Source organism: Balaenoptera borealis (assembly GCF_965194805.1).
Source record: "Balaenoptera borealis genome assembly, chromosome: 13".
Lineage (NCBI taxonomy): Eukaryota > Metazoa > Chordata > Mammalia > Artiodactyla > Balaenopteridae > Balaenoptera > Balaenoptera borealis.
Genome location: NC_138870.1, coordinates 23,088,334 through 23,115,748, shown reverse-complemented (window position 1 = coordinate 23,115,748; position 27,415 = coordinate 23,088,334). Strand labels below are relative to the sequence as shown.

The following is a 27,415-nucleotide window of genomic DNA, read 5'->3' as shown; positions in this document are numbered from 1 at the left end:
ATAAGCCCAATGAATGTCAGAGGTGGGCTTGACTTCCACAGAAGCTACTGCAATCTTAGGTTGCATAACTGTAAGCTTAGTGTCAGAAAGAAGGAGGTAACGGTCCCCTGAACCCTGCACTTGTTGGGGGCACATCTGAACTCATGTGAATAGCTTCCAGGATCACATTTAAGGGGGATGTTGACACTTGGGTGTATGAAAGGATGTTGAGCTCCTTGGTAAATATCCATATGAGGAAGAACTGGAGAGAAATAGTCCTGTTCATTCCAGAAAAAGAAAACTTAGTCTATGTAGTTCCAGAAGAAAGAACTGAGATCAAAAAGGGAAAGATATTTGGGAAAGCAAGTCTCATTTTTTCATTGATTTATTTAACAAATGTTTATTACGTGGCTACTATAACTCATTCTAGTAGATGCCAAGGATATAATGGTAAACAAGTTGGATTTAGTTTCTGACTTCATGGAGTTGCAATTTATTGGAAAATCAGGCAATTAAGCAAGCGGTCATAAGAAAATGTAAGTACTGGGATGGGATAAAGACCTATACAACAGATTTCTAATATTAGTACTGGCAGAAAGAGGGTAAGTGGTGAATACCCTGGCCCTGGAGGTATTCAAGAAGATACCCTTGTAGATATTGTAGAAGTTGTGCAGTAAAATCCTGTTTAGCATTTAGCATCAGTGATCATGTATGTCTTTATAACAGATTCACACTCCTTGTTTCTTTTCTCATCCATTTAATCCTAACCTTCCCTTTCTTCCATTCTCTCTAAACTCAGCTCCAGTTCTTTAAGTCTGCATGATGAGACGACTTTCTTTGTAATTTTCGCAGACCTTTGTTTATAAGGGATAGGACAAATTCTTAGAACTGAAGTCACTCTTAATGGCTGTGTTTTTATCTGGGCTATCAGATATCTGAGGATAGGCATAAATGTTTACGTAAATGCAGTGTGACCTGATTGATGGCTTTAGTTTTTCCCATTCCTCTTGGTGGCTAGCCCATGCAGGTGAGGACTCTTCGGGGCATTCTAGGGGAGCCTGCATTTCTGTGGGATTGGCAGGCACTAAGAATAAGTAAAATACCCATGCTGCTTTTGATATAATTTTTATGTGCTCTAAATGAGACTATGTGTTTTTTTTTGATTATTATGTTTTGAATTCTTAACTTGTCCTAACTAATTAGAAAAGCTGACCTTTCCCTCACAGCATTTTTAAAAATTTAAATATTACGTTGTGACATTCTCAAGACTCTGAGCCTTTCACCTTCAGTGTTACAGCCTGAAGTCAGATATTGTAGAGGTTTGGGTTTGCTTTCTCTTGACCCAATGTGACTTCCTGTTTCTAAGAAAACAATTTTAGAGACTCTTAAAAGGAATTTCTTGCATGCTTGGCAGCTCTTGTAAAACCACATTTTAGTAAACCAGTGTGAATGAAGTATATTAAAAAAATCAAAGAAAGAACCGTATTGCTTGATCAAATTAGCATTTTTGTTTTGTGGAAATTGAATCTCAGAAAAATCCAGTGATTTAGGAAGTGTCTGCTTTTGTAACCAGATAAACCAAGAACCAAAAGTTTCACCCTGATTTGTTTAATCATCCTAGTTCAAGGGGACAGTTGGTCACGAATCGGGGTTTACTTTGTGCTGGAGTTAATGCATACTAGTGAGTCTGATTAATATGTTTTTTTAAAAAAAACAAAGTCACAACTGGGCCATCTCTCTTCAGATGAGCTCACAAATTTGGAACTAATTCACATGCATTGTCACAATATTCTGGAGAAAACCCCAGTTACTTCCATCACTTAGTCAATGGAAAAAATGAACATTAGCGAGTCTTTTGCTAGTTAGATATTACTCTGAGCAGGAGATTCACGCCTCCTGGCTCTCAGGTCAGAGATTGAGCTTCCCTTGGAATTGTCCTAGAAATTGGCTTCTCATGAATATTTTAATAGGGGCATGTTTTTGTAACTAGAAGGGTACTTTATTCATTTGAGTAATGTTTGCTGAGTACTCACTATGTGGTAGGCACCTTTCTAGAGGCAGACAGTATGGTGAGGAATAAGGCAGGGAAGGTCCCTAATTTTATTTATCTATTAAGCACTTGTATAAGGGCTTACTCTATGCCAGAAACTGTACTAGGTACTTTACAGATATTAAATCACTTAATCCTCCTAACAATGCTGTGGGGTGGGTACTCTTATCCTTGTTTGGCAGCTCTAAAGAAGGAGGCCCCAAGTCACCTGGCTGGGAAGTGACCGAGCCAGAGTTGAACACAGGATGAGTGCCTTTTACCCCCCACTGTGTGGTCATTCTGTAAGCCTGATCTCATTAGCTTACACATTCCTTATAAAAACAAAACAAAACAAAACAAAACACACACGCACACACACAAGAACATAAAAACTACGGGCAGTCTGACCACTGTTAATGTTTTGGTGTCTCTGTTCCAGTCCTCATCATGTGTGTCTGTGTAGAGGGGTGTGTGTGTGTGTGTGTGTGTTTAAATGTATACAATATCTTACTGATTGGTTCCCACTTATTTTCACAATATATTATACATGTTTTGTAGGCCAGTGCATTTAAAAAATAGAATTGTAACTAGCTCTATGGTGTTTGTCTATATCATGATTTCTCTAACCAGTTTCCTACCACTTAACAATGCTTCTTAATTTTGTATTTCATAAACCCTGCTTTAATTCATGTTCTTGTAACCAAATCTTTTTACAAATCCATGACTCTTCAAACATTTCTGAGTGAAGAATGGTATTAACACTCTGTAAATATTTATGCGGTATCCACGTGCAGTCAGCGCTTTGTGAATATGACGATGTCAACATGTGAACATGCTTTTCCTTCCAGGCTAGTGGATGACAGATGTGTGGTGCACCCAGAGGCGGGGGACCTCGCCAACCCTCCCAAGAAGTTCCGAGGTAAGAAAGAGATGCTTACTTTATATTATGTGATCTAACTGGGGGTACTTTTGTGTCTTAAAATAAGGAATGTTAGCACTTTATTCAGCGTGAAACTTTCAAATAGAAATATGTCCACTGAAAATTCTTTCAAAAATATCCCCATCATTTTTCTTCTTTTATACGTTGAAGGGTTGATACTGAGAGAATAGTTTCAAGTTTTGTTTTGCTGGACAATAGTCTGTGTGTTGAAAGGAAATCTTGGTAATTAACTGTGAGAGGCCACTTTTCAAACCAGTAAATACAGCCGAATGATATGTATTTATATATTTCCGTGACAGTTGTACTATAAATGTTAGTGTTTCATTATCAGCTCTTTAATTTATCTTTGTAAAATCTCCAGGATGGTGACGCTGATGTGTTAGCTTAGCTTTTAAAATGTCACTTTGGCTGGTATATAATAACTAACAATTGTCTTAGAACTCCCTTGTCGGTATAATTTTAGAGACAGCATCATACTGTCAACTGAGAAATCGTTCATAGTAGGAGACTGATTATGACTGTTACAAGAGAAGGATTAATGGAACTTGCAGAGAATCATAGACAACTAAAACCAGTAATTAAGAGCTTGTGCAAATCAATTTCATAGTTTATGTATACTTATAATAATAATAATTTAAAAACAGCATTCATTTTGAACATACAGTGTAAGCATTCCTCCTCACGATGATGAAAAGCAGGTTTAATAAGGGATACAGATCTGGAGAGAGAGTCAAAGGGTTTTGCTAGAGCCCCAGACCCAACTCAGGATGTGCTCTCCCTGCACTGGGGAAGGGAGATGCCTGACGTTTGGTACATGTTTCCCATGTTTCACTTTCTGTGATAGGCACTTTCTACACAGTTCTTATTATAAGAATATGCAAGAATATTGCATTTTCATCTTGTAGAGAGAGTGACGAGGACAGTAAATGTCCTTTGAGTGAAATTGGTCACTTTTTAAAAAAAAATTAATTAATTTACTTATTTTTGGCTGTGTTGGGTCTTTGTTGCCGCACGTGGGCTTTCTCTAGTTGCGGCGAGTGGGGGCTACTCTTCGTTGCGGTGAGCGGGCTTTTCATTGTGGTGGCTTCTCTTGTTGCAGAGCACGGGCTCTAGGTGCACGGGCTTCAGTAGTTGTGGCATGCGGGCTCAATAGTTGTGGTGTGAGGGCTCAGTAGTTGTGGCTCATGGGCTCTAGAGCGCAGGCTCAGTAGTTATGGCGCATGGGCTTAGTTGCTCCGTGGCATGTGGGATCTTCCCGGACCAGGGCTCAAACCCGTGTCCCCTGCATTGGCAGGTGGATTCTTAACCACTGCGCCACCAGGGAAGTCCCGAAATTGGTCACTTTGAATAAGTGATCCAGATGTCTCCCCAGGTGGAGAGATTAGCAGAAAGAAGGCTGTGGGAGATACACCACCCATTAGAAGCACCCGTAAGAGTGCTCAGTGGGGACACTCCCCCAGTTCTGGGCACGTGAGGTGTTCTCAACCATACACAGTCCCCGCCGAGGATGGACTCCCAATAGAACTACATGAAGGAGGGTCAGCAGTTGTGACAAACAAGACGCGAAGTGCTCCGGGACATCTTGCCAGACACTGTGCAGTAAGTGTGTGGAAATGATTTCAGAGACAGAAGAGGCTACAGAAGCCTAATGGAAGAATGGACAATATGAAAAGGAACATATAGGTTCTAAACAGCATGAACTAGCTATTATATAAAGACGAGGAGACAGTGTTATGGAAAAGAGAGCTGAGGAAATTACCCAGAATGCAGTGCAGAGGAAAATCTGAACAAGTCATGAAAAGCGTGGAGGAAGGACTGAGAAGATCCAGCAGCCTCTAATCGAATTCTAGAAGGAGAGGCTGGAGCGCATGAGAATGAGGCAACATGTAAAGAGATACGGGCGAGAACCTTCCTAAATTGTAGAAAACCACTGTTCCTCAGGTGGAAGAGACACATTGAGTTCAGAGTAAGGGTGATAAACAAATCCAGATCCACAGACACTCCTTTGTGAACTGTAGGAAGATAAAGATACAAAGTTTTAAAAGCGAACTGGGACAACAGATCAGCATTTGTAACAGAAAAAAGCTTGGGGTTCGGGTTTTAACTGCGCTTTTCTCTGGCTGTGTCAGCTTAAGTAGGTCACCCAACCACTTAGCGTTTCAGAGGACATCTGTCATTGGCTGGTGAGACCAGGGCTGGATAAAAACAAGAATAATCTTACCACACAAGGCTTTGTGAGGCTTGGCATCTTTCCAGAGAATAAATGTAAAAGTGTTTTAAGTCATTACACAAATGGTAGCTAACTTATAATAGAAAGGCATAATATATTTCCTTTAAACATAGTTGACTCTGTTCTTGCATTATAACCTCTTCAAGGGCAGGATTTTATTTATTTATTTTTTTGTGTGTTTCCCAGGCACAGAGGTTTGCCCATAGTAGACATCCAAAAAAAAAAAAAAAAAAAAAATAGCCATTAGAGGCTTGTGGGTGGGAGACCCAAACTTTCCCTGGGATCATGTGAGACAACTTGGTTCCCAGGGGTGCATCACGCTTCACAGCCACGAGCTTGGGTAACCTTATTCCTCTGCCAGTCAGGGGAGGTTAATCTGTCAAAGATAAACCTTCAGGTTTTGTGGCTGCCTTTTTTCTTTTAGATATTTTACTGTATCTGAGGGAACTCTGCGGTAACAGCTCTGTACCCAGTAGGTAATTATACACAGATACTTGGTGTCATATGATTCAGCGGGCACTGGTTCAAAGTATGAATCACTCAGGTGCTCCGTCCGCCCCTGGAAGGCTGGCTTTTCCTGTAATCTAATACTTTAGGTCATTGTCCTTGCTAGTTTGCTCTCATTTTCTACCTCTAGTTTAAGCCATTTGTCTCACTCCACTCATCACTGGAGAAGGAGGGTATTTTCCTGTTGGAGATTCAAGGTTCCCTTTTATCTTAAAGTTCCGACTCTTCTCTGATTCTTGGAAGCCCACCCTGACGGAGCCCCGGAGGAGGATTCCCTGAGATGGGCTTGTCTCTGCCCTGACCTTCACACTGCTCGGCAGCCATAAGCAAACCTTGTTTTCCCAAATGCTGTATCCTTTCTCATCCCTTGTGTTTTTGCAGCTTCACTCTTCTCTTCCTGAGTGTATTTCTCCTGTTCCCTTTGGCTGTAAAAGCCATCACTTTTTCATAGATTTGCCTTCCAAGATCACCACTCCTGCATTTCCAGACTCCTCTGGAGTCCAGAAACTAGATCCCACATGCATGCCACAACTAAGAAGCCCGCATGCCGCAACTAAGACCCAGCACAGCCACAGTAAATAAATAAAACAAATAAATATTTATAAATTATATTTATAAATATTATTATTATATTTATTATATTTATAAATTTCCAGAGCACCCTCCTTTCTTGTTACTTTTCAGATAATGTGAAGAAACTGTAGTGTATCAGAAACTATAGTTCAGCTGTACCTCAGTTCCTCTTGCCTCAGCCAAACGACGTTCTGAAATTAATTTGAAAAGATTTTTATCTTTCATACTCACTTTATGATTTGTTCAAGTGAATCATAAAATTTTAGAGCTTCTAGGCAATTAAAAGTAAATCTAGTACAGTTCCCCACTTTTTTGAATAAGGAGCCAAAGTTCGAAAGAGGTTAACATGTATCCTCAATACACAAAATTGTACGAGAAGTGCTCCTTTGACTGTGTCCTGTGTCACACTGCCTCTCATATGAACAGAGGAAATGAAGTTTTAACAAATAAACAACTTCCCAAGGGTTATTTAAAACCTGGCAGATGGACAGCTATTTTCAGTAGAAACCACACAATCGGAATAGTATTAACCGAAGCAAGTTGGCTTTCTCTTAAGTGAGTGCAAAATTCTTTTCATGATCAAATATTCTCTCATTTTTAAAGATGAACTTTAAACTTTGGAATACATTTTTATTTATTTACTTATAAATATTTATTTATTTAATTTATTTATTGTGGCTGTGCTGGGTCTTAGTTGCGGCATGCGGGCGTCTTAGTTGTGGCACGCATGTGGGATCTAGTTTCCCGACCAGGGATCGAACCTAGGCCCCCTGCATTGGGAGTGTGCAGTCTTACCCACTAGACCACCAGGGAAGTCCCTGGAATACAGTTAGATGTAAGACGAGTCGTAAAGGTAGTATAGAGACTTCCCTTCCATCCAGTTTCCCCTATGTTAGCGTCTTACATAATCATGGTACATTTGTCAATACCAAGAAATTACCATTTGTACATTACTATTGACTTAATTCCAGGCTTCCTTCGCATGTCACCAGTTTTCCATTGTCCTTTCCCCATCCTCATCCCATCCAGGATCCCACGTGCCGTTAGTCATCATGGCTCCTTAGTCTCCTCTGGCCTGTGACACTTTCTTAGTCTTTCCTTGTTTTTTTTATGACCTTGATACTTTTAAGGGTACTGGCCAGGTATTTTGTAGAATGTCCCTTGGTTTGGGTCTGGCTGATGTTTTTGTTATGATTAGAGTGGGGCTTAGGTTTTGAGAAGGAATAGCACTGAGGTTAACTGCCCTTCTCCTTGCCTTGTACAGGGGCACATATTATCAACACGATTTATCACTGGTCCTGTTTTTTGATATGCAATTTAACCCTCCTCCCGCACACTAAATTATAGCAGTTGTTTTTGTTGACTTTATATTCTTTTCATTTTTCTTTTTTTTCCTCCTAGTTCTTTTATGCACGTACGTCTCCCCCTGTTCACTAGAAAACCCTGGTGTAGATTTTTCCAAAAGTTTGTGCGTATTAATACGTGTGCATTTTCTATTAGGAGGAGAAACTGATCTAAATCAAAACAAGGGAGGTTTGTGTGTCCTTCTATTACCATCAGGGTGATAAAACACAGAAGTAACGCAGGACCCAGGGGGCCACTCCCCAGGAGGGCTGAGGGAAGCGGAGACAGCTCCTTTTCTTGGTTGATTAGATAGTTCACAGCCTTGGCCCATTTGGTCTTGAAATTTCCAACTCTGAGACTCTATGGTCATTTGACACGTGACTAGTTTCCTAATCTGCTAACCCTACCAAGTGGCTGCTTCTGGAAAGCAAAAAGTCATTCTGAAGCAATAAGTTAGAATGCTTCAGGAGCTAAAACAGAGACTTTCTCTGCTGTGCGGTGCCACACGAAAGCAGGTAGTGAGTATCAGGGACTTGGGAGAACACTGACAAGACCATTTCTTTAACTCAGTTCCTTCTCTGCATATAATTCCAGGAAGTCGTCTTGAAGGCTGGCACTCTCACCTTTTGGCTCTACTCAAGGAGGTTATACACTTAAAAGCATCTGCGAAAAAGCCATCCAGCTAGGTAGTAGCTTCGACTTTTTATGTAGTTGAACATGTCAGTCTTGTCTAGCACAGTAGTTCTCCGGTATGAGCCAATTATAAATACTTCCTCTACCAGCTTAACAATTGCTTTATTGTATTTCTTCAGATTTGATGATAGTGTAAATTTTTTGGGATGAAGACTGAAACTGTTTCAGATTTGAAATTACTGACATTTATCGAGCATTTAATACATGCTACACTGGGCTCAGGGCTTCCTGTGCATTAATGTTTAGTCATCACAATAACCCTATAAAGTAGAAATTGTTGCTATCCCAATTTTGCAGTTGGACAGTTCAGTATAAAGAAAGTATACAACCATTTTAAGGTCGCTGAGCTTATTAGTGGTAGAGTTGGGAGTCAAAACAAGTTTGTCTGACTCCAGAGCTGTTTGTTTTTAACCACTATACCATACTGTCTATTGAATAATGCCCTCCTGTAAATTCTACCGGTTGGTCCAGTAAAGCCACATAGATTCCATCTAATCCCTCTTCCACACAATGGAGCTTTAAGTATTTATTTAGAACGATTATATTCCTGTAGATCTTTTCTTCTACGGTCTTAATTAAAAAAAATTCTTTCACCTGTTGCCAGCTACAGATTCTTCAGTGATTTCTCTAGTCTTCATCACACTGCTGTGTTTGGTTTCTGGTTAGGTTCCTGTTTGTCAAATTAATTCTTAGCGGTGTAGAAAGAACTGAACATAGTACATTTGGGTGCAGTCTGATGAGACTCTCCCTCTTTTTTGGATGCCACACTTGCAGCCCAAGAGTCGTGAGTAGGACTCCCTAACTCACCTGCAGCTGTTAGTCAACCCAAACTCCTGAGGCTTTTTCATTCGCATCTCTGGACCCTTGTTTCCCTCCTCATGTGCTGCATAATTGGTATTTTGGAACCAAGCGGAGAATTGGCTACTTTCATCTTTTTAGCATTGGTCATTGTTCTAGCCTGCCAAGCTTCCTCTTTCTCTCTCTCTTTTTCGATCTTAACTCTCATTCACGTTATTTATTCAAATGCCCAGCCTCATGACATCTTGAAATTTAAGTGGATAAAAGGGATATATGTGACACTCTCCTTTCATGTGTTATTCTAGTGTGATTGGATATATCTGAAGAGAAATAGATTAGGACTGTGTTAGTTGGAGCATCTACACATTTGACCCAGGAAGATGCGGATGGAGGGAATTAGTTTGGGAGGTGGTCCTGGGAAGCGTGAGTGAGGGAGTGAAGGAGAGTCAGCCTGATGGAATGAAAGTCAGTAAAGTGTGAATAAGGCCCGCCACTGTGGCAGCTGGAACTCAGTCCTGCAGGGTGCTCTGAGAAACCAGGAGGAACGTGCTTCAGAATCTCCTACCCAAGGGCGGAAAGGCTGGGGCCAGCTTCCATCCTCTGTGGGTTGAGTTGTCACCCCCTTCCACACAGACATCTGGATTGCTCCTGCTTGCAGCTGAGCAAGTTCTTCAAGTGTCAGGGAAGCCCTCGTGAGGACAAGAGGAGAGATGTGGGAGCTTGAGCTTGGAACCTGCCCACAGGCTGGGATCCACTGTGGTGTCAGTGAACTTGGGCCTGAGGACGCGGTCCCAGTACTGTGCGTGCTCAGAATTTGCGCTCGTTTCTTTAGTTGAAAGACCTGCAGTAAGACTGCCAAGTGTTTGAGGGCAAGACTGTGTTCTGTTGAATTACCAAGATCAAGAACAGTGTTTTCAGTATCATTGGGGCTGACTTAATTTTTGTTGAATTAATAAATGAATGTTTTTCTAGAAAAAAATTATAATTCTTAAAGGCAGTATAATTTCAGTTCTGTTGTCACATGCTTTTTTTGGAGGTCTTAGTACTACCCAGCATGTAACATAGTTGTTAGCTGATTACTTCATTTATGAGAAAGCAATGTATAGACCTGTTATAGTATTACAATTTTATATTCTAGGCCTCTAAATTTCAGCTCATTGGTGTTAAATGTGCATTCCAACATATAAATCTATAGTGTGAATGGCAGAAGATGAAAACTTCTACATGTGTTAAGTGAAGTTCTTTTAGGTTGTAGCATTTTGTGGTTTGCTGCTACTCAGAGAAGTTTAGAAAATTGCAGTGGATTTCCAAGCCAGAAATTACAAAATTTATTAACAAATGTCTTTAAAATTCTCCAGTTCAATGTTACTGCTGTGTTGATTCTGTGTATTTGTGGTAAGTCATCATATTAAGAACCTTCCACAGCTTATTATTAAACTCTTAAGTGGCAGTGGAAATTGGGTAATAAGTTTATTCTTTTCAGTGAGGTTTCAGAGAAGACCCAAATGATGAAATGAAAACTGATTGCTTTGCTTCTTTGCTTCTTCTGTTGAAGCTAGTCAGGATTGTAAAAGGGCTGGTACTTTAAAATACTTTAGTCTCTATTGGAGGGGAGTTGCTGTGGTTATGAATGGTCAAATAAGACTACTTCGGAAATCTCATCAACTGCTGTTTAGGGCTGCCCTCACACAATTAATTGAGTATCTAAAATATATATGTGCTGTATGAACTTTGATTGATTTGTGGCTTTGACTTGTGAAGTTTAATTTTCTCCTTGAAGAGTGAAAAGTAATGGGCAGAAAATTAACACTTGTGTTGTATGTGGTTTAGTGGTGTTAGAACAACTCCCTTGCTTACTGATCGTGTATCCATGGGCCGATTTTCCTGAGCTGGGGGCTTGTGTGTAAAAATCTCCCTTCTAATATTGTGTATGAAGTTAAATATGTGTCTAAATTTTTTGCAAGCACTGAATAAATGCCTTTTGTCTGTGAACACTTTAACTTAATAACCAAGATGGCTCTTTCTAAGAATAGAGAGTCCTAAATATTGGAATTCTTAACTTTGAGTGCTTTTGATGGCCTTTATCCATGTTACCTTACTTAATTCTTAATAGCCCCATTTTACAAATTTGGAAACCACACTGTAGAGAAGTAAAGTAACATGCTCAAGGTCACACAGCTGGTAGGTGGTGAGGCAGGCTTATTTGAAGCTGGTGTTTTCACACTGTAAGATCTTGATAAATTTAGTAGAGATTTATTGATTATCAACTCCGTGATAACTGCACTCGCAGTGCAGTGTGTGAACTAGTTACTAAGGTTCAAATGAATCAGAAACGAATGCTGCTCTCAAGGAATTTATAATCTACTGAGGGAGATAAGACATGTTTATAAATAATTGCAACCCAAGGTAGACAATGATAAGGGCTAAATAAAAAGTTGTGGTAAAGGTATGGTGGGAGGATGGAGATTTTAATTTCCTGTTTTGAGAGATGAGAAAAGCTTCTTAATTAAGATAGCAATTGACCTGTAACTTGAAAGATTTGTGCCTGCAGGGAAGGGACATCTAGGCTTTTCCGGCCTAGTATTCACCTTTTCATGAAAGTAGCTCCTAGGGTAATGATTGGTACGCAGAGTTAAATTGCATTTCCCTTTTAAACAGTAACAGAATGTTTGGTATTTTTTCAAGTACAATACTGAGATGAAAGTGCCAAGCCATTACCCCAATAAATTTGGTCTTCTGCAGGAGATAGACAAGTAAAGCAATGATAACTAAATGTGACCCGGGCTACTCGCTACCACTGAGGCTAATCACTGACATTTATTTAGTCCTTACTATATGTCAGGTGATGTCTGCAATGCTTTACATTCTATTAATCCATTTAATCCTTATGCAACCCTAAGTGGTATGTATTTTTATTAAGATATTATTATTAGCTGCATGTACTAGATAAGGTGCTGTAACAGAAATAAAACAACAACAACAAAAACCAATGGCTTATATAAGATAGAAGTTTATTTCTCTTTCACTTAATAGTTCCTAGATGAGTAATCCAGAACCATCTTGCCACTCTACTCTCTTCAACATGTGGTTTCCAAAGTTGCTTCAATAGTTACTACTTCTCAGTCAGTAGAAAGGGAGCAAGAGGAATCCAGAGCAAGTGGATTCTTCTTTAAGGAGGACTTCTGGAATTGCATATATTACTCCTACTCGTATGTCATAGTCACGTAGTATACTGGGTTGAATGGATGTCTGCCAAAAGATAAGTCCATGTCCTAACACCTAGACACTGTGAATGTTACTTTCATAGGAAAAAGAGACTTTGCAAATGTAAGTTAAGTTAAGGATCTTGAAATGAGATCACGCTTGATTACCCAGGTGGGCCCCAAATCCAATGACAAATGACTTTATAAGAGACAAAAGAGGGGGAGACACACACATAGAGGAGAGACCTTGTGAAGACAGAGACAGAGAATGGAGTTATGTGGCCACAAACCAAGGAACACCAGGAGCCACCAGAAGCTGGAAGAGGCAAGAGAGGTTTCTCTCCTAGAGCCTTCAGAGGGAACACGGCCCTGCCGACACCTTGACTTTGGACTTCGGTCTTTGAGAACTACAGGAGAATAAATGTCCATTGTTTTAAGCCACCAAGTTTGCTGATTTGTTACGGCAGCCACAGGAAACTCATACACGTAGTTACATCTGCTGCAAGGAGGCTGAGGAGTGTGATGGTTGGTGGGCTGGCCATGTGCCTACCTAGAATTCAGGAGTTCTGTCACCTAAAGGAAGAAGAGAATGGATACTGGAGGGTGGAGGGAAGCGTAACATTCTCTGCCACATCCCATTCTATTGAGGAAATTGAGGTACAATGAAGTTAAGTCTTGACCAAGGTCATATAACTAGTTAGAAGCAAAGGATTGATTGAAATCCAGTCACTTAACCACTAATTATAATGTCTTAAGTCCCAAAGGGCTGTGGAAGTAAGAGAAGAGGATTATAATTGCCTTGGGAATTTAGAGGAAGCATGGAGGTGAGCTGGAGCTATGGAAGAATGGGCAGTTATTAATCCGGTGGAAAGGAGAGGGTTGGGGAGAAATAGGCACAGGGGTGTGGAGTAGCATGACCCATTTGTGGTTGTGGCTTTTAGGAATGTTAAAAGCTGAGGAGAATGTGGAAGAGTGGCAGAGATGAGCTTGGAGGAGAGTCCAGATGCCCAATGGTCTTGTATGCTGAGGCAGTTAATTTTTATGTCAAAGATAGTAGAACACAATTGAAGACTTTTAAGCTGGGCTATGACGTGATCAGAATTGAAATTTTGAAAGACTGTTTTCTTATATGGAGAGATGGAACATGTAGGATGGGATGTCAACTAAGAGACTGTTAAAAAAGTTCAGAATATGATAAGGGACTAAGTAGCTAGAATATTTAACTATATTAGGAATTGATGACTACTTGTATGTGGGAGTGTGGTGGAAAGTAGGGGTGAGGGAGAGGATGCATCCTAGAATTCCCCCAGGTGTCAGATTTGGGCAACGTGGTAGGTATTAGTAGCACTTATTGAGATACGGAATATAAAACAAACTACTTGATAGGGGAGGGTAATTATATTAGTTCTGTATTATTATGTAACGAAACCCCCCAAACTGAGTGGCTTTCTGAGCATTCATTTACTTAACTCATGGATCTGTGGGTTTGCTTGTGGATTCTTTTCTTCTGAGCTGACTTGGCTGATCTCTGATGAACTTGCTCATGTATCTGGGGTCAGTTGGCAGCTGGATGGTCTGGGTTGGCTTCATTCATGTATCTGCCTGTGGATAGGTTGTTGATTGGGGTGGCCGGGCCATGTGTCTCTCACTATTTGGCAGGCTAGCTCACATTCTTCCCTAGGGAGAGCATGAGAACAGCAAGAAAGGGCAACCCCCCAATGCTCAAGTGCTATTCAAACCTCTGTGTCACATTTGCTAATGTTATATGGCTAAGTTCAGAGGCAAAAAGTGGGGAAACTGACGTTGTCTTTTGATGGGAGTACCTGCAAATTCACCTGCAAAGGGACCTGCATACAGGGATGAGAAGAATTTATGGCTGTTTGCAGTTTACCACAGTAATGAACTTGGTTCTGGCATCCTTTCTGCCAGAGGAGAAGATCTAAGAGATTTCTGGATATGTTAATCTGGAGGCTCAGGAGAGAAATCCAGATGGAAAACACAGATTTGAATTTTAAGTAGCATGTAGATAGAATTTAAAGCTGTGAGAGTGAGAAGAAAAAAGTACCCTAGATGGAATCCCTGGGAATACCAACATTTAAGGTGCCTCCCTGAAAACAACAATATCAAGAGCCACAGTGAAGTACCTCTACAAAAATGGCTGAAATAAAAATGCTGACAATATCAAGCGTTGACAAGGATGCAGATCAACTAGGACTCTCATATATTGCCAGTGGTGTACCAAATGCTACAGCCATTTTGGAAAAGAGTTTGGCAGTTTCTTATAAAGTTAAACATACACATACCATATGAGCCCTAAATCTCACTCTTAAATATTTACCAAAAGCAATGAAAACTTAAGTTCACACAAAGATCTGTTCCTCAATGTTTACAGCAAAAACTGGAAACAGTTAAAAAATATCTTTCAATTGGTGAATGGATAAACGATACATGCAGCGGAATACCACTCTGCAGTAAAAAGGAATGAACCGTGGATACACCCAACAACACCGATGAATCTCAAAAGCATGATACTAGGTGAAAGAAGCCAGTCTCAAAGGGCTGCACAACGTATGACTCCATTTATATAGCATTCTGGAAAAGGCTGAGGCAGGAGGGGTGAATTTAGCTAACTCAAGGTAGAATAGTCCGGAGAGGAAAAATAGCCCTGAGGTGGTTAGAAGTTCACTTGACCCAAAAATAATCTCTTGACTTCACTGAAAAATAATGAAGTCTCCGCACTCTACACTTCTGTGACTTTTTTTAACTTCTAAGTCTAGCTGTGTGGGAAGATGGAGAAAGACTTTATCCATTCAGGACTCTTTGCCTCTCTGGGCCCTCATACATGGGAGGATCCTTGGTGAGGTCTTCAGATATTTACATGATACAGTAGTAATTTTGGGGAAAAGAATGATCCTTATGAAAGTACAACTAAGCACATTTTAATCACTTTTACAGGATGTTCGTTCTTCTAAATATATGGAGGGTTAGAGTATTTCTACCTATGCTATATCCATTATTATCTTTGTATTCCCTAGGAAAGTATTCCCAGTTATATTATTCCAGTGGAATTTCCTATGAGAAATGCATTGCTTTTGTAATATAGTTTTCAGAAACACATTGTGGTAAGAAGCACGGACTGTCTGTAAAACTAAAACTATGGCTCACTCAAAAACTCTTCAATGTATTATATAGTAGCTATTTTTATTTTTTCTTTTTTTTTTAACATCTTTATTGGAGTATAATTGCTTTACAATGGTGTGTTTAGTTTCTGCTGCATAACAAAGTGAATCAGCTATATGTATACATATATCCCCATATCTCCTCCCTCTTGTGTCTCCCTCCCACCCTCCCTATCCCACCCCTCTAGGTGGACACAAAGCACCGAGCTGATCTTCCTGTGCTATGGGGCTGCTTCCCACTAAATAGTAGCTATTTTAAAATAAACTATTTCCCTATCTTCTCGTATTTTGTCATGTATTAGGCATATTAAAAGACATATTAAGGGACTTCCCTGGTGGTCCAGTGGATAAGACTCCATGCTCCCAATGCAGGGGGCCTGGGTTCGATTCCTGGTTGGGGAACTAGATCCCGCATGCTGCAACTAAGGGTCCACATGCTGCAACTAAAGATCCTGCATGCCACAGCGAAGATCCCATGTGTTGCAACAAAGACCTGGCGCAGCCAAAAATAAATAAATAAATATTTTAAAAAAGACATATTAAAAAGTCAGTCACCCCAGTTTTCACATGCTGTATAGCATAAAGTATCTCCAGTGGGAGGGAGAGTGTCTTACACATATTTGTTATTTTAAGTGAAAGTATGTGTGAATTAAGATTATACTTCTATAGCTTACAGTAGGTGGGCCTTACTTGTTTTACTCTTTTGAGTATTAAATATATTAATACGTTTTGTTTATGAAAGTCTCCGTGCATCTCCATAAAGCTTACTAATCATTAACTTATTCAAGCTACCCCTAAGATAAAAGATTGATTTGTACATTGTGTGTTCAAGTCCAAGTCAACTGCCTTTTCTTCCCAGGTGTTGATTTAGTGAATGAGCAGTTTAAAGATCTTCTCTGATCAGGTGCCCTTGTTTACATTTTGTGGTTTTCAAGGTAAATACAGCAATTTCAGAATACAGGGAAGTGCTGGCGGGTGGCAATGTTTGTCTTACAAATGCTTGGAAGTAGTTTGTAAACTTGGCCTTCTGAAGAACAAGAGGTAAAAACTGAACAAAGCAGCCCTCCGAGTAGAGATCCACCCTCAGCTGGTCATACACTACCCTCTCACCTTGTTCTTCTGAAGCCTCATTGTCCTTTGTTAGCTGGGGACCCCTGCAAAGAGAGATTTATGCCCTGAAAGTGAAAGTGATGTGTCCCCAGGAGTTCACGGAGTCTTGCTACTTCTCTAATGTTTTGCTATATGACTGTGATTGGTGGTGGTGGTGGTGGTGGTGGTGGTGGTGGTGTGTGTGTGTGTGTGTGTGTGTGAATCTTCCTCTGGATAACTTAGAGCCGGTTAAAAATTAAACTTCCAGAGGCTCTCCAGGTCCATGAAGAACCGGAAGATAATAAGCGCATCTAGAGAGTGTCCTGTCTTGGAATCATAGGTATAGGTAGCGTAAAAATGCTTTTTAAGCTAGCACTTTCTAAACCACAGAAGTTTCAGCTCTGTTGAGAAATAGGGCTGCGGAATTTGTCCTTCTGGTTCCATTTAGATGTACTGCGTGAAGCGCAAGTCGAGCTATGATTGTTCTAGAAAGCTTCACAGTTATGCAACTTGTATTCTGATTGTATCTGCATAATTAAAACCTCCATGTGGATAAATACTGGAAGGAAAGGAGTTAAAACAAAGTTAATTATGTGGTTAGGTTGGGAGTTAGGTTTTGTAACGTTACAATACGAAAGAAAAAGGTCCAGTACCGGAAGCGTCACGTTAAAAAAACAGTGTGGCTGTTCAGTGGACAAACGTACAAACAAAGCAAAGAGCAACTGATTGAGTGTAACGGATATTTTGACTTAAAGCAATAACAGTGAGAGTTCTTTAATTCCTATTTCTTTCTCACCCTTGTTTTTTCAAAATATATATTTGGCCAGCATTGTTAATAAAACTAAAGGCAGGTACCTTCACTAGTTGGCTTCCATGTAGACGAGCCAGGAGCGCAAGCGAGTTCCCTATTTTCACCTAACACAAGAGATAGGTAGCATGGTCTAGTGGTTTCTTTGGATGCTCTGCCTGTCCCTTCCTTGCCCTCCTACATAAGATTTATTAAACAGCCTGGAATTCAAGGTTTCATCACTTAAATAGCCTAGAACATAAGTCTCCTAGAAACATTGACTTAGTTGAATAAAACCTTTAGGACTTGGAAACTGATCACTTTTTTGCAGAGGAAACAAGGCAATCAGGAGCATTTATTACTTGTGCCCTGTGAGCCACACTGGGATGGTTATATAACAACCAAGCAAGCCGAAGACAGTCCCACCATGGTGGTCATAGGCCATAAGAGATGGTCAATGCAAAGTGTGAATTAGTCGTAGGACGAAGACCTAGACGTACTTCTCTAGCTTGGGGGTCTTCAAGACCCTTTTGAGAGGGTCTACAAGATCAAATTATTTTCATAATGACAGTAACTTGTTATTTACCTTTCCCACTCTCATTCTTTCTTGATTGTACAGTGGAGTTTTCCAGAGGCTCTGTGAAGTGTGATGCTGTCATCTCTCTGTTGGCTAATGAAACGTGTGCTTATGTTTTATGGTGTTGCAGATTTCTCAGTTTTAATCTGTTATACAGTAAACATCCACAGAAACAGCCCACAAAAGAAAATCTCTTAGGGGTCCTCAATAATTTTTTAAGGGTGTAACGAGGTCTTGAGACCAAAAATTTGAGAACAGCTAACTAGAGAAACAGTCAAGTAGCAAGAGTTAGGAATCAGCTTAACTGAGCTATAGGAAAAGGCATGTGTTAAAAGCAGTGAACAGGCAGGGAATAGGTGAGCACTGTGGTCAGGAAAAGTAATTAGAAGTCAGGAAGCCAGCAGGTATACCAAGGAGGCAGGACAAAATGAGGGGACGGGAGAAATAGCTACTTTCCTTGAGCTTTTCTAGTTCAGCTTTGTATCCATAGCATTGTGCCTATGGGCCTTTGATGACTATTTGTGAATGATTGAATTAAGTATAAAGATTGTAGAACAGCATAAAAATTTGAGAAATGTTTGAGATGCAGTGTTTATCATAGTATTTTTCATGACGAAGGAAACTTAAATATACAAAAGGAGGAAAAGGATGTATACACCATGATGAGTCCTAAGTGGGAATTTAATGTTTTCAAATAATGTTTAATAACTATAAAATATGAAATGTGTATATATATATATATATGTATGTACATATACCACATCTCTTTATCCGTTAATTTATTCTGTTGGTGGTCACTTAGCGTTACTTCCATATCTTGGCTGTTGTAAATAATGCTATGATGAACAGAGGGGTGCATCTATCTTTACAAATTAGTGTTTTACATGTACAATGGGGTATTACTCAGCCATAATTAAAAATTATATCTTGCCATTTACGACAACAGAGATGGACCTAGAGAGTCTTTTGCTAGGTGAAACAAGTCAGACAAAGACAAATACCGTACCATTTCACTTATATGTGGAATCTAAAAAACAAAACAAGTGAAGAAACATAACAAAATAGAAACTGAGTCGTAGATACAGAGAACAAACAGGTGGTTGTCAGAGAGGGAGGGGTGTGGGGAGGAAAGAAACAGAGGAGGGAGATTAAGCAGTACAAACTTCCATTTGCAAAATAATTGAGGCGTGGGTATGAAATGTACCAGTGTGGGAAATATAGTCAATAACGATGTAATTATCTTTGTATGAAATGTGTAGAAATATCAAGTCACTGTGCTGTATAACAGGAACTAACATAGTGTTGTAGGTTAATTATACTTCAAAAACAAACATGCAAACCAACTGATAGAAAAAGGTAACAGATTTGTGGTTTCAGAGGTGCGGGGGAGGCGGGGAGAGAGGGTAGATTGGAGGAAGGCAGTCAAAAGGCACAAACTTCCAGTTATAAGATAAGTAAGCCCTAGGGATGTAAAGTACAACATGATAAAGATAATGAACCCTGCGTGTGTTATATATGAAAGCTGTTAAGAGGGTAAATCCTAAGAGTTCTGAGCAGGAGGGAAAAAAATAGTTTTTTTCCTGTTCTTTAAAGTTGTATCTGTATGAGATGATGGATGCTCACTAAACCTGTGGTGGTCATCATTTCATGATGTATGTAAGTCACATCATTATGCCGTACACCTTAACCTTATACAGTGCTGTATGTCAGTTGTATCTCAATAAAACTGTAAAAAGAAAATGTGAAGTGGAAAAAGAGCTTTACATGAAACTGTACATATACTACATTTTCAGTTATCTAAAATATATATGCATGTATAAGTGTATATTTTGGTAACTGTATCTGTCTGCCTTTCTCTCTAAGGATATACATCAAAATGATAAACATAGTTAACTTTGGGGCATGAAAAGAGGTGGGACTTTATTTTTTCTTTGTATTCTTTAGATTTTCCAAATTGTTTTTCTGTGATCATATATCAATCAGTTTTATATTCAGAAAAAAAAAACCAAGTTTTTTTTATATACACAGACATATAAACACATACTTTTTTAAAGCCACTAGAAAAAAATTTGAGTTGTTTCATATTGAGGTCGTTTTCTGTCTCAGGCTCAGGATTTCTTTATTTCTTGGCTGCCTATGTGAAGCTGGCCTGAATGTCTGGAGGTGGCAGAGGCAGGTGGGAATTCCAGGCAGAGGGGGGGAGTACTGGCAGCCAGTACTGCCCTTATCCGAAGGAAGACTCAAATTCAAGAAGTCGTTTTAACTTGTCCTGAAATACTTACTGCCCCGTGTGAAGATCTTTAACAGACTCCAGGCTCAGAAGGAGGCCTGGCTGCTTCAGCGGTGTCAAAGAAAGGACAAGAAAGCTTGTAGCAGCAAGAAGAGGAAAGAGAAGAAAGAAATACTGGTTGATCTGCAGCTTTGCCTGCCCTTCGCCATCTGGAAGGGCTAAAAACTAGGCCTATAATAGGAGGAAAAATAATAATAATTAAAAATACATATTACACACACATATTCTACTTGCTAAAGTTTTTAGTGGTTTGAGTTTTCTAGCTATAATGCATAAGTTGTCCTTTGGTGCTTCACTTTTATCTTCTTTCCTGTTTTTATAGTAGCAGGAAATCTTTGGACTCTAAAAGTGAAAAGAACACACACAAAAATTAACTCAAAAAGGATTATAGACTTAAATGTAAGAGTTAAAACTGTAAGACTATTAGAGGCAAATATAGGAGTATATCTTCGTGATCTTGTGTTATGTAATGATGTCTTAGATAGGACACCAGAAGCGCAAGTAACAAAAGAAAAAAATGGATAGACTGGACTTAATCAAAATTATTGATAAAAACTTTTGTGTTTCAAAGGACAACATCAAGGAAGTGTAAAGACAACCCATGGTCTGGGAAAAAAAATTTGCAAATCATATATCTGATAAAGGACTTGTATCTAGAATATAAAGAGCTCTTACAACTCAATAATAAAAAGACAGGGACTTCCCTGGTGGCACAGTGTTTAAGAGTCTGTCTGCCATTGCAGGGGACTCGGGTTCGAGCCCTGGTCCGGGAAGATCCCACGTGCCGTGGAGCAACTAAGCCCGTGCACCACAACTACTGAGCTGTGCTCTAGAGCCCGTGAGCCACAACTACTGAAGCCCGTGTGCCTATAGCCTGAGCTCCACGACAAAGAGAAGCCACTGCAACGAGAACCCTGCGCACTGCAGTGAAGAGTAGCCCCTGCTTGCTGCAACTAGAGAAAGCCCGCACGCAGCAACGAAGACCCAACGCAGCCAAAATAAATAAATAAATAAATAAATGTATTAAAAAAAATAATAAAAAGACAAATGACCTAATTGAAAAATGGGCAAAGGATCTGAATAGATATTTCTCAAAAAAAAGAAGATATAAAGCGGTCAATTAAGAGCATGGAAAGATGCTAAATATCAGTAGTCATTAGGGAAATGCAAATAAAATCCACAATGAATATCACTTCACACTTGCTAGGATTGCTGTGCTCAAAAAGATGGATAATAACAAGTGTTGGTGAAGATATTGGAACCTTCATACACTGCTGGTGGGAATGTAAAATGATGTGTGATTTTGGAAAACAATCCAGGAGTTCCTCAAAAAGATAAAGTTATTATTTGACCCAGCAAATCCCTCACTAGGTATATACTTAAAAGAGGTGAAAACATATGTCCACACTAAAACTTGTATACAGTTGTTCATAGCAGGATTATAATTATAATAGCCCAAAGTGGAAAAATCCCCAATGTCCATCAACTGATGAATGGATAAACACAACATGATATATCCCTACAGTGGAACATTATTTAGCCATACAAAGTAATGAAGTACTAATACATGCTACAGCATGGATGAACCTTGAAACCATTATGCTAAGTGAAAAAAGCCAGTCACAAGAGACTCCATATTGTATGATTACATTTATATGAAATATCCAGAATAGACAAACATACAGAGACACAAATTAGATTAGTGATGCCTAGGGATGAAGGAAGAGGATATAGCGGGGGTGGGTTGTGAGTACAAAATTTCTTTTTGAGGTAATGGAAATGTTCTAAAATTAGTGTATGGTGATATTTGCACAACGCTCTGAATATTTTTAAAACCATTGAATTATACACTTTAAAGGGGTGAACTTAATGCTATATAAATTATATATTAATAAAACTGCTATGAAAAAGCAAAATGTTATGTAGCCAACATGTGATAAATGTTAAAACTCATAGTTACAAGTTGAAACAACTTGATGTACCATTATGATTGTCCAGTCAGCCAAAATATGTGAAAATTGTAAGCTCTAGAGAGGCTATGTACTTCCCCCTCTTAAAAAAAGAGAGGCTGTGTGGAAATAGGTACTCTTACACTCAAGGAGAAACTATAAACTGGTAAAGACTTTCTGGAGAGCTGTCAGATGAACCAAGCCTATTTTACAAGGCTTTGGCTGATGGAGGAAAATATAAAATAATCAGCAAGCAAAGAATTCTGATCTTAAATGTTAAATAATAAAGTTCCTATCTCTATGTACTCATGAAGATACAAGTTCAACGATGAACGAACTCATAAAATCTATTACTAACTTATAAAGTGTATAATTAACATAGGCTGTTGAATCAAAATAGGATGGCTATAGTTCAACACAAATGAAGGTATCTTTAGTTGTTTTGTATGTCCCATAGAAAATACTATTTTTGGGGGTTTTCACACAAAATTCTAGGGTATTGCTTAAGTTCCACTTAGACAAAGAAATGTTCCAGGTTATGTCAGTTAGACTTTCCTTACTGTCCTATCTGCCAGCAGATCTAGATGGAAGGGCCTGGTAATCTTATCAAAGCCTTTGTTTCAGTTGAGTCTTAGTGTAGGCAAAAAAGTGCACAAAGAACTGGCAGAACTATTTTCTTTTTTTTTGAAGCTGTGTTCCTCAAAATACCTAGAAAAGGAAAACAATAAAAATATTCAACAATTTAGGAATGGCTAAGTAAACCATGAAATATCAATGCCATTAAAAAGAAATATGTGCACTTTTGCTACACGTTCATGAGTATACATTTCCGCTATGAAAGTAAAAGCTCTACAAAGGGACAGAGTATAACCATTAAAAAAATTTATTTATTTATTTATTTATTTATTTTTGGCTGCGTTGGGTCTTTGTTGCTGCACGCGGGCTTTCTCTAGTTGCGGCGAGCGGGGGCTACTCTTCATTGTGGTGTGCGGGCTCCTCACTGCGGTGGCTTCTCTTGTTGCAGAGCACGGGCTCTAGGTGCGCGGGCTCAGTAGTTATGCCTCGCGGGTTCTAGTGCGCAGGCTCAGTAGTTGTGGCACACAGGCTTAGTTGCTCCGCGGCATGTGGTATCTTCCCGGATCAGTGCTCTAACTTGTGTCCCCTGCATTGGCAGGCGGATTCTTAACCACTGCGCCACCAGGGAAGTCCCGAGTATAACCTTCTTGTTTATTTCTTTATCCACAGCAAATACCATAGTGTTTGGCACATACTAGGTACTCATTAAATGTCCAACAACTGAGTCTGGACAATTTTATTTTTTGTTAGGCTTTTCTGTATATTTGAAGTAGTTCATAACTAGGAAAGATTAAAAACAAAAGAAAATAATGTACCTACCTCTGTTGTTACTATATAACCTTTTATTTATTAATAAGATTTGAAGAGGATATGTTACTTTATGTTTTGAAATATTTTCCTTTAAAATTGTAAGTATTATTAAAAAAATAAGAGCAACACATACTTTTAGTCATCCTAGAACATTGGGAGTTGCTATTTGTTGCAGATTCTACTTTGTTCAAAGTGTCACCACAATCCACAAATTCAGAGTCCATTATCAGTCCTTCTGCTTTCTAGTGGAAGGGAAGATAAGATGTCAGGATCATTTTACAGAGGAAACAAAAAGCCCGAGGAGAAATGTCTATTTAGGTCTTCTGCCCATTTTTGGATTGGGTTGTTTGTTTTTTTGTTATTGAGCTCCATGAGCTGCTTGTAAATTTTGGAGATTAATCCTTTGTCAGTTGCTTCATTTGCAAATATTTTCTCCCATTCTGAGGGTTGTCTTTTGGTCTTGTTTATGGTTTCCTTTGCTGTGCAAAAGCTTTTAAGTTTCATTAGGTCCCATTTGTTTATTTTTGTTTTTATTTCCATTTCATGAAGAACCTAGTGGCAAGACGGGAATAAAGACACAGACCTACTAGAGAATGGACTTGAGGATACGGGGAGGGTGAAGGGTAAGCTGTGACAAAGTGAGAGAGTGGCATGGACATATATACACTACCAAACGTAAAATAGATGGCTAGTGGGAAGCAGCCGCATAGCACAGGGAGATCAGCTCGGTGCTTTGTGACCACCTAGAGGTTGGGATAGGGAGGGTGGGAGGGAGGGAGATGCAAGAGGGAAGAGATATGGGAACATATGTATATATATAACTGATTCACTTTGTTATAAAGCAGAAACTAACACACCATTGTAAAGCAATTATACTCCAGTAAAGACGTTAAAAAAAAAAACTAAAAAAAAAAAAAAAAGCCGAGGAGTAAGAAAGGGAGGGGGAAAAGGTCACTCTTCTCTTACTTGATAAATTACCACTTGATGGAGGAGGAAAAAGGGAAGAGGAAAGATGAAAACTGCCAATTTTAGGTTGGCTAATCTAGAATTAATTGGGCAGAGCCCCAAACTAGCCTTGCTCTTTTTTTATTAGACACTTATTTTTAAAAGCAGTTTTAGCATCACAGCAAAATTGATGGCAAAGTACAGAGATTTTCCATATCAACATCTGCCACCAGAGTAAGACATTTGTTACAATTGATGAACTTACGTAGACACATCATTTCATCCAAAGCCCACCGTTTACACTAAGGTTCACTCTTGGTTGTGTACATTCTATGGCAGTTGACGAATGTATAATGATATATATCCACTGTTATAGTAACGCATAGAGTAGTTTCACTGCATATGTGCGCTCCACCTATTCATTCCTCCTTCCCCCCCGACCCCTGTCAACCCCTGAGCCCTTTTTTGCAGTTTGTTGAGGTATAATTGACATACAATATTGCACTAGTTTAAGATGATTTGATATATGTATATATTGTGAAACAACCACTACAATAAGTTCAGTTAACATCTGTTACCACACATAGTTGCAATGTTTTTTTTCTTGTAATGAGAACTTTTAAGATCTACTCTCTTAGCAACTTTCAAATATACCATACAATGTTGTTAACTACCGTCACTATGCTGTACATTACATCGCCAGAACTTATTTATCTTTTAACTGGAAGTTTGTACCTTTTGACCACCTTCACAGCCCCCCCGCCCCTGCCTCATCAACCCCCACCTCTGGCAACCATTAATCTGTTGTGTTTCTTTGAGTTCATGTTTTGTTTTGTTTTTTTTTTTTTAGATTCCACGTAAGTGGAATCATACAGTATTTGTCTTTCTTTGCCTGACTTATTTCACTTAGCATAATGCCCTTAAGTTCTATCCATGCTGTCATAAATGGCAAGAGTTTTCCTTTTTTATGGCTGAATAATATTCCAATGTATATATTCCATTAATATTTCATTCCAATAATATTCCATTGTATGTGGTATATATTCCATTTTCTTTATCCATTCATCCATTGATGGATGCTTTGATTGTTTCCATGTGTTAGCTATTTTAAATAATAATGCAACAAACATGGAAGTGCAGATACCTCTTTGAGATAGTGATTTCATTTCCTTCAGATATATACCCAGAAGTGGGATTGCTGGATCATTTATGGTGGTTCTATTTTTAATTTTTTGAGGAATCTCCAAACTGTTTTCCATAGTGGCTGCACCACTTTACATTCCCACCAACAGTGCCCAAAGGTTCCCTTTTCTCTACATCCTCACCAGCACATGTTATCTGTTATCTTTTTGATGACAGCCATTCTAATATCTCATTGTGGTTTATATATGCATTTGTCTGATGATTAGTGATGTTGAATACCTTTTCATGTACCTGTTGGCCATCTGTATGTCTTCTTTGGAAAAATGTCTCTTCAGATCTTCTGTCCATTTTGTAATCATATTGTTTGGGTTTTTGCCATTAAGTTGTATGAGTTATATATTTTGAATATTAGCCCCTTATCAGATATATGATTTGCAAATATTTTCTCCCATTTATTAGGTTGCTTTTTCATTTTGTTGGTGGTTTCCTTTGCTATTCAGATGCTTTTTAGTTTGATGTAGTCCCACTTGTTGATTTTTGCTTTTGTTACCTTTGTTATTGGTGTCAAATCCTCTGTCCATTTTTAAATTGGATTGTTTATTATTTTGCTGTTGAGTTGTCTGAATTCCTTATATATTTTGGATATTAATCCCTTATCAGTTCTATGTCTTACAAATATATTCTCCCATTCTAACCTCTGATCCTTTTACTCTCGCCGTAGTTTTGCCTTTTCCAGAATGTCATATATTTGGAATCACACATTATGTAGACTTTTCAGACTGGCTTCTTTTACTTAGTCTATGCATTTACTGTTCCTCCTTATCTTTTCATGGCTTTGATAGCTCATTTCTTTTTAAAATATTTCTTTTTAGAATATTATTATATTCTGTCATCTGGATGTCCCACAGTGTATTTATCCATTCACCTACTGAAGGACATTTTGTTGCTTCTGAATTTTGGGTATTATGAATAAAGCTGCTGTAGACAGTGCAGGTTTTGTGTGGATGTAAGTTTTTAGCTCATTTGGGAACATACCAAGGAGCAGGATTGCTGGATCAGATGTTAAGATTATGTTTAATAGTCTTTCAAAGTTGATGTACTATTTTGCATTCTCGCCAACAATGAATGAGAATTCCTGTTCCACATCCTTGCCAGTATTTGATGGTGTTAGTGTTTTGAGTTTTGGGCATTCTCACAGGTGTATAATGGTATCTCATTGTTTTAATTTGCAATTTCTTAATGATGTGATGTTGAGCATCGTTTCAATTGTTTATATGCCATCTCTATATCTTCTTTGGCTAAGTATCTGTTTAGATCTTTTGCCTGGTTTTTAATTGGGTCACTTATTTTCTTATTGTTGAGTTTTAAGTGTTCCTTGTATATTCTGGATAATAATCCTTTATAGGATAAGTTTTTTGGCAAATATTTTCTCTCAGTCTGTAGCTTATTTTCTCATTCTCTTGACAGTGTCTTTTGCAGAGCAGAAGTATTTAATTTAATTTAATTTTTTTTAAAGATTTTTTTTTTTGATGTGGACCATTTTTAAAGTCTTTATTGAATTTGTTACAATACTGCTTCTTTCTTTTATGTTTTGATTTTTTGGCCCTGAGGCATGTGGGATCTTAGCTCCCCAACCAGGGATCGAACCTGCACCCCCTGCATTGGAAGGCAGAGTCTTAACCACTGGACCATCAGAGAAGTCCCAGTTTTTAATTTTAAAGAAGTCCAGCTTATCAGTTATTTCTTTCATGGACTGAGCCTTTGGTGTTGTATC

At 38.8% G+C, this 27,415-nt stretch overlaps 1 protein-coding gene across 4 annotated transcripts in view; it reads left to right on the top strand.

The window, feature by feature from the left end:
• ITPR2 (inositol 1,4,5-trisphosphate receptor type 2) overlaps positions 1-27,415 on the top strand; it is a 519,313-nt gene that overhangs the window by 36,889 nt on the left and 455,009 nt on the right. For all 4 annotated transcript variants that reach the window (XM_082352042.1, XM_082352040.1, XM_082352041.1 and 1 more), the window contains exon 2: positions 2,857-2,927. In XM_082352042.1, coding sequence (XP_082208168.1) covers positions 2,857-2,927 — 71 coding nt within the window. The remainder of the gene's footprint in view (positions 1-2,856; positions 2,928-27,415) is intronic.